The following is a 13,615-nucleotide window of genomic DNA, read 5'->3' as shown; positions in this document are numbered from 1 at the left end:
GGTACCTCCAGTATTAGATCAGATAGACAGGGTGGACAGCAGTGCGAGCAGCATCTTCTTACCTCAGCACCTCTGGTACCTCCAGTATTAGATCAGATAGACAGGGTGGACAGCAGTGTGAACAGCGTCTTTTTACCTCAGTACCTCTGGTATCTCCAGTATTAGATCAGATAGACAGGGTGGACAGCAGTGTGAGCAGCATCTTCTTTCCTCAGCACCTCTGGTATCTCCAGATTAGATCAGATAGACAGGGTGGACAGCAGTGTGAACAGCGTCTTTTTACCTCAGTACCTCTGGTATCTCCAGATTAGATCAGATAGACAGGGTGGACAGCAGTGTGAACAGCGTCTTTTTACCTCAGTACCTCTGGTGTCTCCAGTATTAGATCAGATAGACAGGGTGGACAGCAGTGCGAGCAGCATCTTCTTACCTCAGCACCTCTGGTACCTCCAGTATTAGATCAGATAGACAGGGTGGACAGCAGTGTGAACAGCGTCTTTTTACCTCAGTACCTCTGGTATCTCCAGTATTAGATCAGATAGACAGGGTGGACAGCAGTGTGAGCAGCATCTTCTTTCCTCAGCACCTCTGGTATCTCCAGATTAGATCAGATAGACAGGGTGGACAGCAGTGTGAACAGCGTCTTTTTACCTCAGTACCTCTGGTATCTTCAGATTAGATCAGATAGACAGGGTGGACAGCAGTGTGAACAGCGTCTTTTTACCTCAGTACCTCTGGTATCTCCAGATTAGATCAGATAGACATGGTGGACAGCAGTGTGAACAGCGTCTTTTTACCTCAGTACCTCTGGTATCTCCAGTATTAGATCAGATAGACAGGGTGGACAGCAGTGTGAACAGCGTCTTTTTACCTCAGTACCTCTGGTATCTCCAGATTAGATCAGATAGACAGGGTGGACAGCAGTGTTAACAGCATCTTTTTACCTCAGTACCTCTGGTATCTCCAGATTAGATCAGATAGACAGGGTGGACAGCAGTGTGAACAGCGTCTTTTTACCTCAGTACCTCTGGTATCTCCAGTATTAGATCAGATAGACAGGGTGGACAGCAGTGTGAACAGCGTCTTTTTACCTCAGTACCTCTGGTATCTCCAGATTAGATCAGATAGACATGGTGGACAGCAGTGTGAACAGCGTCTTTTTACCTCAGTACCTCTGGTATCTCCAGATTAGATCAGATAGACAGGGTGGACAGCAGTGTGAACAGCGTCTTTTTACCTTAGCACCTCTGGTATCTCCAGTATTAGATTAGAAAGACAGGGTAGACAGCAGTGTGAACAGCGTCTTTTTACCTCAGTACCTCTGGTATCTCCAGTATTAGATCAGAAAGACGGTGGACAGCAGTGTAATTGGCCACTTCTAATTTCAGCACCCCTTGTATCTCCAGTATTAGAACATAAAGACAGGGTGGACAGCAGCGAGAGCAGCCTCTTCTTACCTCAGTACCTCTGGTATCTCCAGTAGTATCAGCTTTCACAGACCCCTGTCCTAACACTTTAGAGCAGATTTCTCTCAGTGAAACAAGGCAGTAGCCATTTTGATTCAATAGTGATCATTTCACTGGACAAAAACTGAGATTTTCTAATTAAATGTTATACTGCCATTTCCTTTAGTTATGTTTTTTTTTTCTATTCCTGGTGAACTGCTTTAAGATGGCAATCAGCAATTGTAGCATTCTTTCCTAATATAAAGTTATAGGCAGCACTGGGCAAAATACCGATGGCTAGGTTAGGTAGTGGTTGTGAAATCATGCATTTGTTGCTTTCTCATTATGAAGCTGTAATAATCCCAAAGTCAATTTTTTTATTCATATAAAGAATTTCTGCTGCAGAGAGAAGTGTAACATAAGGACTAATGCACTCTACAATGCAAACTCTGGGATCGGCTGCCATATACTGCAAAGTTATATATTTTAAACATTAGAAGGGACTAATAATCGGTAATAAATCACTGCTGTGGCGGCGTCTACACAAATGCTTTTGCTCATCTCCCACGTGACAGGGCGCTGTGACTTTAAGACCTAGCGCACACTCCTCCGGCTGTATGACCGCTGCCGCCGGTCACGTGCACATATAGAACAACACACAGGGTTTAGCTCTTTACAGTATATTTTGGGAACTGCTCAGATGTCCTACAAGCTCACGTCCAATTACTATAATGACCTGCAGAGACGTATAAAATGACGTTTCATGTGAATATATCTAAGGCTCAAAAATCCTGTCCAAGTCAGGAACCTTTTTGATAGGATTTGTGTCCTGAATTGGTGTTTCTCACCTTATTTTACCTTATGTTCACCATTTTACAGCTTCCATATACATTTTATCTACGTGTATATATGATAATGATGATGACGGACTCTATTACACTCCTATCCACAGCAGAATTCACACTTCTGCTCAGTTCTGAGCTTAGACTGACCCACACTCCTGGATTTACATGCTGAACGTCTTGCACTGAAATTCTCTATTAGGTGGCAAAACAAATCAGACTGCAAGTTTCATAAAGGTTCTAGTAGCAACCATCAGGAATCTAATGGCAGTGTGTGCAAAATATACTTGCAAGATAAATACAGCCACGCTTCACAGTTTATGTATTTTATGTCAGTAATTAAAGGGGTTGTTTAGTGAAAACAAGTCATCACCTATCAACAGGATAGGTCATAACTTAAAGGGGTTGTCCGGTCCTAAGTTACAAGTCTGCAGTCACTCTATATGACTGCAGACTTAGGCATCCTCACCTTGTATGCATTATCCGATGCTGGCGTTGGTAGTCATGTGATCGCAAGTATATCATTTGCATTCTCCCGGCCACACTCCGACTAGACTGTTTCCAGCCTCATTCAATGCACTTGCGTTGAATGAGGTCAAACCAATCTAGTCGGCACGTGACCACGTATATGCAAATTGGAAATTGTGGTCACGCCACCACCGCTCCTAACACTGGAGGAAATGTCTGCGATGTAAGGATTCACACGTCTGCAGTCACATAGAGTAACTGAAGACTTGTAGCTTAAGACCGGACAACCCATTTAATAATTGGTGAGGGTCCAATCTACAGATCAGGAAACTTTATACAACATGGAAGGGCAGGGCAGATGCTCGACTGACTACATGCATTCTCCATGGGCTTATGAGAAAAAGCCTAGGTGCACGGAGCGACAGGTGCATGCACACTCCTGGTATACCAATTTAGGCTGAATTCCCCATCCTCGCTTGCCCCCGGTTTCCATATTACAGTTTATGCACACAATGGAGGTATCCAGATGATACAACTAAGGCACTAAGTGTCAGGTGAAATATTCTCCATGCAGATACAATACAGTGGGGCAAAAAAGTATTTAGTCAGTCAGCAATAGTGCAAGTTCCACCACTTAAAAAGATGAGAGGCGTCTGTAATTTACATCATTGGTAGACCTCAACTATGGGAGACAAACTGAGAAAAAAAAATCCAGAAAATCACATTGTCTGTTTTTTTTAACATTTTATTTGCATATTATGGTGGAAAATAAGTATTTGGTCAGAAACAAAATTTCATCTCAATACTTTGTAATATATCCTTTGTTGGCAATGACAGAGGTCAAACGTTTTCTGTAAGTCTTCACAAGGTTGCCACACACTGTTGTTGGTATGTTGGCCCATTCCTCCATGCAGATCTCCTCTAGAGCAGTGATGTTTTTGGCTTTTCGCTTGGCAACATGGACTTTCAACTCCCTCCAAAGGTTTTCTATAGGGTTGAGATCTGGAGACTGGCTAGGCCACTCCAGGACCTTGAAATGCTTCTTACGAAGCCACTCCTTCGTTGCCCTGGCGGTGTGCTTTGGATCATTGTCATGTTGAAAGACCCAGCCACGTTTCATCTTCAATGCCCTTGCTGATGGAAGGAGGTTTGCACTCAAAATCTCACGATACATGGCCCCATTCATTCTTTCATGTACCCGGATCAGTCGTCCTGGCCCCTTTGCAGAGAAACAGCCCCAAAGCATGATGTTTCCACCACCATGCTTTACAGTAGGTATGGTGTTTGATGGATGCAACTCCGTATTCTTTTTCCTCCAAACACGACAAGTTGTGTTTATACCAAACAGTTCCAGTTTGGTTTCATCAGACCATAGGACATTCTCCCAAAACTCCTCTGGATCATCCAAATGCTCTCTAGCAAACTTCAGATGGGCCCGGACATGTACTAGCTTAAGCAGTGGGACACGTCTGGCACTGCAGGATCTGAGTCCATGGTGGCGTAGTGTGTTACTTATGGTAGGCCTTGTTACATTGGTCCCAGCTCTCTGCAGTTCATTCACTAGGTCCCCCCGCGTAGTTCTGGGATTTTTGCTCACCGTTCTTGTGATCATTCTGACCCCACGGGGTGGGATTTTGCGTGGAGCCCCAGTTCGAGGGAGATTATCAGTGGTCTTGTATGTCTTCCATTTTCTAATTATTGCTCCCACTGTTGATTTCTTCACTCCAAGCTGGTTGGCTATTGCAGATTCAGTCTTCCCAGCCTGGTGCAGGGCTACAATTTTGTTTCTGGTGTCCTTTGACAGCTCTTTGGTCTTCACCATAGTGGAGTTTGGAGTCAGACTGTTTGAGGGTGTGCACAGGTGTCTTTTTATACTGATAACAAGTTTAAACAGGTGCCATTACTACAGGTAATGAGTGGAGGAAAGAGGAGACTCTTAAAGAAGAAGTTACAGGTCTGTGAGAGCCAGAAATCTTGATTGTTTGTTTCTGACCAAATACTTATTTTCCACCATAATATGCAAATAAAATGATAAAAAAAACAGACAATGTGATTTTCTGGATTTTTTTTTTCTCAGTTTGTCTCCCATAGTTGAGGTCTACCTATGATGTAAATTACAGACGCCTCTCATCTTTTTCAGTGGTGGAACTTGCACTATTGCTGACTGACTAAATACTTTTTTGCCCCACTGTATATCACAATTCTTTTAAGTAGTTATCAGGTAGAGAAAATTCCTGCCTTCTATGGCTGGGTTCAAACTGCGTTAGTGTGACCTGTTTAACGGACTACATTACACCACGGCATAACGCGGTGTAACGTAGTCCGTTAACGCCGCCATTACTTTCAATGGCGGACGCATCCCTAGCGCACGCCCACAATGGGCGTGCGCTAGCGATGTGCTGTCGTTGAGTGACGGACCCTGAGATGCGGGCTGCAGCGTTTCCGGGTCCGTCACTGCTAGAGCAGATGGAGCTAGCAGATGCCCCATCTGCGCTAGCGCAGTGCAAACGTCGGCACTTGCGCTAGTGCAGTCCGTTTAACGGATGTGTTGAACGGACTGCACAACGCAAGTGTAAACTTAGCCTTAGCCAACACAGGGACTTTCCTTATTAGGCACCTGCGCAGAACGTCTCCCCTTGAAGGACCAGGTATGTCCTACGGTGTATTGTGGAATCATGCAGGAGAATCCAACCCTTGCCATGAAGTCCCCCCAAAATACAAGCTCTGGGGTCCTAACAAACATTCTTTCCAGATTTGAACTATCAGAGATATTATGAACTGAAAGCTATGGTTAATATCAGGGGCTCTGATGGAGGAAGAGACCACACAACCACGAGTTGATGAAGAGATGAGCCTTTGAGCCCTTCTTACGAGTCTTAACACTTACTTTAGTATTGAAGTCAAGCGCTTTCTGTGACGTCTTGTACAGTTCTGGATACTTTAACATATTCTCTTTCCGACAGGATCTTTCAAATATTCCGAGGGTCAGCGGAGGAAGTGCGGTGAACATCTGAAGGACAGTGAGACAACTTAACAAGTGTTGTGTCGACACGACCTTATAATAGTCTATACACGAAGCCTGAAACCTACCACATTGTACAGACCAATGCACCATCGCTCAAACAGGATCTGTCCGGAGAACCCATTCATGAAGGCAAACCAAATCTAGGGAAAAAAGAAAAGATATGGAATAAGTGAATTCTGACATGAGGCGAGACACATACATGGATCCTAATGTAGTCACTTCATTGGGGATACTTTGTGTAATTAACATTGGAAAGGAATCTGTCAGCAGGATTTTGCTACTGAATCTGAGAACCGCATGATGTAGGGGCGGATAGTCTGATGTATCACCTCGTGTGCTGCTGGTTGTAGTTTCAATAAAATCATTGACTGGCAAGAAAGATTATCACTAGAGGACTAGTTGTTTCATGTCATGTAGTCCTCATGTTCTGTGTTACCCTGCCCTCAACACTGATTGGCAGACTTCTGCCTATGCACAGTGTACACTAAAAGCAGCTAATCAGTGCTGTGGGTGGGGTTACACAGAGCTCAGCTTTCAGAGAACTGCAGCACAGTAAACAGTTTTTTTTATGAAGACCACACCGATCAGCCTAGTAAGTGACATATTCTTGGAATCAGAGTCTCTGTCTCCACATTATGCTGCTCTCAGATTACATAGCAAAAGCCTGGTGACAGATTCCCTTTAAGAAGATTTGGTCTCTATACTGTATTGTAACAGTTCACCTATACCGCAGCATTCATTGACTTCCTTGTGCATGACACTTCTATCCCGTGCCAGCTGTAAAAACGCTCACGTGCAGTCATCCATGTCTTCCCCAATTACAATTATAGGAGTCTGTCAGCACAAAATGACTAACTGAACCAAGCACAGGCGATCGGTGCACCTTCCCATGGGTTAGCACCCTTCTCCGTCTCCTACAAGGCTACAGCTATTAAATAAGTGGGAAGGTGCGCTAAAGTGTTCGGCCACGCCAAGGGTACACAGAGCAAAAGAAAGTACGGGAATCTCAAAAACATCATGTGCAAGAGGTTTCACTATGAAGATCGTCATAAATCCAGGTCAGTTACACTCTATATATTGTAAGCGATGGAATACGGGCACCCATATGAGGTTTTTGTGAATGGTGTTGAGATTTGGTCTTAAAGGACCCCTTCCACCTTACACATTTATGGCACATCCATGGGGTGCTATTACTTAGGACTGACCGCTGTGGGCAGCGCACACAGTCTACCACCGATTACTGGGCTGAAAAGGCTTTCAGCGCTATTTGGCGATGTTCACAATCGTATTTTCGGACTGACTGCTGTCCGAGGAATAAACGGACAGCACTAGGAACACATTTACACAATAGGGCTTTTTGCCTAGCTAAAGTACCCGTATTTTCCGGCGTATAAGACGACTGGGCGTATAACACGACCCCCAACTTTTCCAGTTAAAATATAAAATCTTCTCAAAAGTCGGGGGTTGTCTTATATGCCGGGTGTCATCTTATAGGGTGGGTGCGGAGCAATCTGCGGTCGACGTATATAGTGGGGGGAGTGGTCCCGATGACGAGGTGAGGGAGCGCCTCACCAGGAGGGTGTAAGTGAAGCAAACTGTGAGCGTCTGGGATGCCAGGGGTATGCAAAAAGAGAGAGAGCGGTGCTGTGCCTAGAAAAACACTCCTCTTTCACTCATCTGGCTCGCCCTTGTATCCTATTATCTCCTTCTCTGCCTCTGCTTCACTTACACCTTCCCGGTGAGGCGCCCCCTCACCTCATCATTGGGACCGCTCCCCCCACAATAGGTGGTGACCGCAGATTACTCCGCACCTGCCCTATAAGACGACACCTGGCGTATAAGATGACACCCGACTTTTGAGAAGATTTTCGGGGGTTAAAAAGTAGTCTTATACGCCAGAAAATACAGTATATAGAAATAAAAAATAAAAATACATTAGATTCCATACAGATCAACTGTACAGCATCTGATTTATATGGATGCAATGCAATTAACACCATAGGAAACCATTTGGTCATGTAAATTGTACTAATTGCTCATATATAAATCCTAATGCCATAAGGATGACAATACAGATGAAAAGTTATTGGTTTTTACAGGATGAAAATCGGACCACTAGCTTAAGTGAGCGGCTGTCAGCTAACGTGCGTGTATGTATAAAATGAAAATAATTCACGTTCAAACTAATATCGAGCGTAAAACACTATCAATAAGAGGGGTGATAAAAAAAACTCACTCTTGTCTGCTATATGTGTGATTCCAACACACTCGGGTCCGCTATATCTGTGATTCCAACACTCTCGGGTCCACTATATCTGTGATTCCAACACACTCGGGTCTGCTATATCTGTGATTCCAACACTCTCGGGTCCGATATATCTGTGATTCCAACACACTCGGGTCTGCTATATCTGTGATTCCAACACACTCGGGTCCACTATATTTGTGATTCCAACACACTCGGGTCCGCTATATCTGTGATTCCAACACACTCGGGTCCGCTATATTTGTGATTCCAACATACTCGGGTCTGCTATATCTGTGATTCCAACACTCTCGGGTCCGCTATATCTGTGATTCCAACACACTCGGGTCTGCTATATCTGTGATTCCAACACACTCGGGTCTGCTATATCTGTGATTCCAACACTCTCGGGTCCGCTATATCTGTGATTCCAACACACTCCGGTCTGCTATATCTGTGATTCCAACACTCTCGGGTCCGCTATATCTGTGATTCCAACACACTTGGGTCTGCTATATCTGTGATTCCAACACACTCGGGTCTGCTATATCTGTGATTCCAACACACTCGGGTCCACTATATTTGTGATTCCAACACACTCCGGTCTGCTATATCTGTGATTCCAACACACTCGGGTCCACTATATTTGTGATTCCAACACACTCGGGTCCACTATATTTGTGATTCCAACACACTTGGGTCTGCTATATCTGTGATTCCAACACACTCGGGTCTGCTATATCTGTGATTTCAACACACTTGGGTCTGCTATATCTGTGATTCCAACACACTCGGGTCTGCTATATCTGTGATTCCAACACACTCGGGTCTGCTATATCTGTGATTCCAACACACTCCGGTCTGCTATATCTGTGATTCCAACACACTCGGGTCCACTATATTTGTGATTCCAACACACTCGGGTCCACTATATTTGTGATTCCAACACACTTGGGTCTGCTATATCTTCACACCTTTAAAAATACATGTAGTGATTGATAAATTACTGGTAATAATTCACAATACTGAACTGACCCGACAAGTCAGATCTTGGCCAGCAAGGAAAGGATTAAAGAAACAAGCTGAGGGGGGAGCACTTCCCTGCTGGTGCTACAAAAAGTGCATGACATGCAGTACAAATGAATTTTTAGAAACAATGTCCTAGGTTTTGTCTTAGTGAACGCTTCATTTAGTCACATTATGGAAGCATGAATTGCTACAAATTCACCATTTATCAATATATACCCAAGCGAACGGGCTTCCTGAAGAATAGTTGCTTGGGACAAAACAGTTCTTTCACTATTACCAACACCAGCTCTTTTTTCAACAAAAAAAGGGAGTTTGTGGGGATGGTGGGGTGGGGGAGGAGATAAAAAAAAAATTGCTACATCCAGAAAAGTGTGAGAGAGAAAAAAAACGATGTACTCAGCACGCACAGGAAATTACATTATTTCAAGAGGTTTAAGAGGGAAAAAAAAAGCAAAAAAAAACAAAAAACAAAAAAAAACCCAGTAAAATGAACACAATAGTGAAAAACAAAAAAAAGTCCTCAAACAGATATATAGATATGGAAAGTAGCGGTTGTGCTAAACTTAAGAAGCCATTTTAACTTTTTCACAATATTTTATTGGTGATGCATCTAAACTGGATAATTGGACATTTAGGACAAATTTACACAAGTTGTTTTTGCCCAATGTCCAAAAATGCATCAAAAACAGCAACATTTACTACCAAGTTGTTGTGGTTTATGTGAGTCCAGGAGAAACATCAAATTATTTTATTTGTAATATACATAGCACGAAACCCCCCCAGAAACTTTGGTGAAATTGCTGTGGTTTTTCGTGCAGTTTTTGCCCCTGTGGTCTACAAATAATGTAAATGAATCTTTTCACATGCGTTTTTGGTGCAGATTTTTCCCACTCATTACAAGGCCGAGATCACACAGACGCGAGATACGGCCGAGTCTCGCAGGTGAACTCCCTCCTCTGGCGCCGGCACTCCAGAGCGGAGCGTGCAGCCGCGCAGCAATACATGGAGCTGCACGCTCCGCTCCGGAGTGCTGGCGCCAGAGGAGGGAGTTCACCTGCGAGACTCGGCCGTATCTCGCGTATGTGTGATCCCGGCCTTATGGGTGAAATCTGCAGCGGAAAGAGTTGACATTCTGCAGATTAAATCTGCAAGTCCCAAATAAGCGACGTGTGCGTGAGACTTTAGGAATCTCATTCACTTTGCTGGAATCAGGAAACCCTTTAGGTTTAGTGAGAAATCTGCAACGTGTGCACAGGCCTTTAGGGCGAAAACCCCATAGTGCTCACGTTACTTAGACAATTCGGACAACTCATTCTAACCATGCGCAAGAGAAGCTTTCATCAGTGGCATCAATTGAAGATTGGGGGCCCCAATGAAAAATCTTCAGGTTGGCCCCCAAATATCACAGGTGTTTAATAGTAATAGTCTTTTCATATGGGGCAAAAGGACTTTTTGGGTCCCCCTAGTCTCCAGGGCCCGGGTGCGATTGCAACCACTGCACCTATTCTAGTTACGTCCGTACTTGTTCTCAGTGATGTTGGCGCCATTGCTCCCGGCGGATAACGTGACTTTTTGCATCACGTGAGCGCTGCGGTCAATCACTGGTCACTCGTCAGCTGCAGACTTTGCTGACAAACAATCCTGTGTCGTCTCATTCTCCCGTACTCCTGATTCATCTATCACTCGTGTGAGGTAAAAAACTGCAGCTAGGTCGTAACCATAGACAGACACAGGTCTGCATAGGACCTGTGTACACAAGGAAGGTCTTTTTTATCTTTGCCATATTTTTTCCTTAATTTTTAAACCAGAAATACCCTGGCCCAGTGGTGATCACACTGAGGGATCACTTTGTGACCAGCCCCTCATGCGCTCCGTGGCTTATACAGGGTCACCAGATTTCTTTTTTATCATAAAGGTTTTTTTCTTGCAAAACTGCCAGTGAAAATGAGCACAGACAGTCTGTTCAGATGGTATTTGTGAGGCACAAGAGGGGCGTCGCAGGCCGGCCCCCCACAGCCACATTTCTGCATACTGAGTAGCAGCTTACAAACAGTCAGTAACTTGCTGCTCCCACGCCGGCTCCACACAAAAAACAAGTCAAAAGCGAGGCGCACAACACATTCCTGCATGGGCGCTCTGCCTCTATTTCCAAGCATCGGTCCTGTCAACATCTGTAAAACGTGTTTTTCTTGGCAGAAAATGGCTAACCAGGAAATCATCAAAATGCCTCGAAATTACATTAAATCTGTTTTCTTTAAGACCCTAATAAGACAGTGAGAAATCATTAATACCTGACAGCTGAAAGGGTAATCTGCTAATTGGCCTGTAGGAATGAGATGAGCGAGGGACAGCTCAAAGACTGTGCAAACCCAGCGCCCAGACTGTGCAAACCCAGCGCCCAGACTGTGCAAACCCAGCGCCCAGACTGTGCAAACCCAGCGCCCAGACTGTGCAAACCCAGCGCCCAGACTGTGCAAACCCAGCGCCCAGACTGTGCAAACCCAGCGCCCAGACTGTGCAAACCCAGCGCCCAGACTGTGCAAACCCAGCGCCCAGACTGTGCAAACCCAGCGCCCAGACTGTGCAAACCCAGCGCCCAGACTGTGCAAACCCAGCGCCCAGACTGTGCAAACCCAGCGCCCAGACTGTGCAAACCCAGCGCCCAGACTGTGCAAACCCAGCGCCCAGACTGTGCAAACCCAGCGCCCAGACTGTGCAAACCCAGCGCCCAGACTGTGCAAACCCAGCGCCCAGACTGTGCAAACCCAGCGCCCAGACTGTGCAAACCCAGCGCCCAGACTGTGCAAACCCAGCGCCCAGACTGTGCAAACCCAGCGCCCAGACTGTGCAAACCCAGCGCCCAGACTGTGCAAACCCAGCGCCCAGACTGTGCAAACCCAGCGCCCAGACTGTGCAAACCCAGCGCCCAGACTGTGCAAACCCAGCGCCCAGACTGTGCAAACCCAGCGCCCAGACTGTGCAAACCCAGCGCCCAGACTGTGCAAACCCAGCGCCCAGACTGTGCAAACCCAGCGCCCAGACTGTGCAAACCCAGCGCCCAGACTGTGCAAACCCAGCGCCCAGACTGTGCAAACCCAGCGCCCAGACTGTGCAAACCCAGCGCCCAGACTGTGCAAACCCAGCGCCCAGACTGTGCAAACCCAGCGCCCAGACTGTGCAAACCCAGCGCCCAGACTGTGCAAACCCAGCGCCCAGACTGTGCAAACCCAGCGCCCAGACTGTGCAAACCCAGCGCCCAGACTGTGCAAACCCAGCGCCCAGACTGTGCAAACCCAGCGCCCAGACTGTGCAAACCCAGCGCCCAGACTGTGCAAACCCAGCGCCCAGACTGTGCAAACCCAGCGCCCAGACTGTGCAAACCCAGCGCCCAGACTGTGCAAACCCAGCGCCCAGACTGTGCAAACCCAGCGCCCAGACTGTGCAAACCCAGCGCCCAGACTGTGCAAACCCAGCGCCCAGACTGTGCAAACCCAGCGCCCAGACTGTGCAAACCCAGCGCCCAGACTGTGCAAACCCAGCGCCCAGACTGTGCAAACCCAGCGCCCAGACTGTGCAAACCCAGCGCCCAGACTGTGCAAACCCAGCGCCCAGACTGTGCAAACCCAGCGCCCAGACTGTGCAAACCCAGCGCCCAGACTGTGCAAACCCAGCGCCCAGACTGTGCAAACCCAGCGCCCAGACTGTGCAAACCCAGCGCCCAGACTGTGCAAACCCAGCGCCCAGTCTGTGCAAACCCAGCGCCCAGACTGTGCAAACCCAGCGCCCAGACTGTGCAAACCCAGCGCCCAGACTGTGCAAACCCAGCGCCCAGACTGTGCAAACCCAGCGCCCAGACTGTGCAAACCCAGCGCCCAGACTGTGCAAACCCAGCGCCCAGACTGTGCAAACCCAGCGCCCAGACTGTGCAAACCCAGCGCCCAGACTGTGCAAACCCAGCGCCAAGACTGTACAAACCCAGCACAATACAAAATGTTACTACAAGATTTACTCAGAGGCAATATATGGCACCGCATTGCACTAGAGCAGCCCTCCATCGAAAAAAGGAGTTGTCTTGAGCTGCATATTAAATACACAAAAACTAATGAAAGCTGATGACAATTACGAGGTCCGTGCAGAGATTCTATAATAATCCTAATTATTCAGCGTCCTGTTTAAAATCATTGAGGAGGTGGAAAACTTGTGATCACTAATGTACATATCCAAGTAATAAAACAGGATTGATGATTTTTTTAAAAAAAGGTTTTTATTATAAAATAAAAATAAAGGGCAAAAGAAAACTAGCAAGAAGGGGCTATTGGTTTTTAGGGCAGCTGGGAGCCCCCTAATTGCCAATCCGTTTTGTTGGAAGTCGTCATTTTGCCCCTCTCCGCACATCCATCCAGTTTTAGCCATACAGTAATGAAGCTAATGGTAGCGGTGTAGTAACGGCTCGCTGTCTGCCTGGATGGTCCATTACAACTTGTACATGGCTGATGGTCTAGTTTATTATAGTAGTGGACAACCCCTTAAAAGCCCAAGTCGCCAGGGTAAATTAGGGAAA

At 46.3% G+C, this 13,615-nt stretch overlaps 1 protein-coding gene across 5 annotated transcripts in view; it reads right to left on the bottom strand.

Moving 5' to 3' along the window:
- ATP8A1 (ATPase phospholipid transporting 8A1) overlaps window positions 1-13,615 on the bottom strand; it is a 291,307-nt gene that overhangs the window by 33,822 nt on the left and 243,870 nt on the right. For all 5 annotated transcript variants that reach the window (XM_069744529.1, XM_069744527.1, XM_069744530.1 and 2 more), the window contains 2 exons: window positions 5,846-5,920; window positions 5,643-5,765 (listed from right to left, as the gene is read on the bottom strand). In XM_069744529.1, the coding sequence (XP_069600630.1) occupies window positions 5,643-5,765; window positions 5,846-5,920 (198 nt within the window). The remainder of the gene's footprint in view (window positions 1-5,642; window positions 5,766-5,845; window positions 5,921-13,615) is intronic.

The sequence above is a fragment of the Ranitomeya imitator genome, chromosome 1 (genome assembly GCF_032444005.1).
Source record: "Ranitomeya imitator isolate aRanImi1 chromosome 1, aRanImi1.pri, whole genome shotgun sequence".
NCBI lineage: Eukaryota > Metazoa > Chordata > Amphibia > Anura > Dendrobatidae > Ranitomeya > Ranitomeya imitator.
Note: the sequence above shows the minus strand (reverse complement) of the source record. Positions and strands in the feature narration are given on the sequence as shown.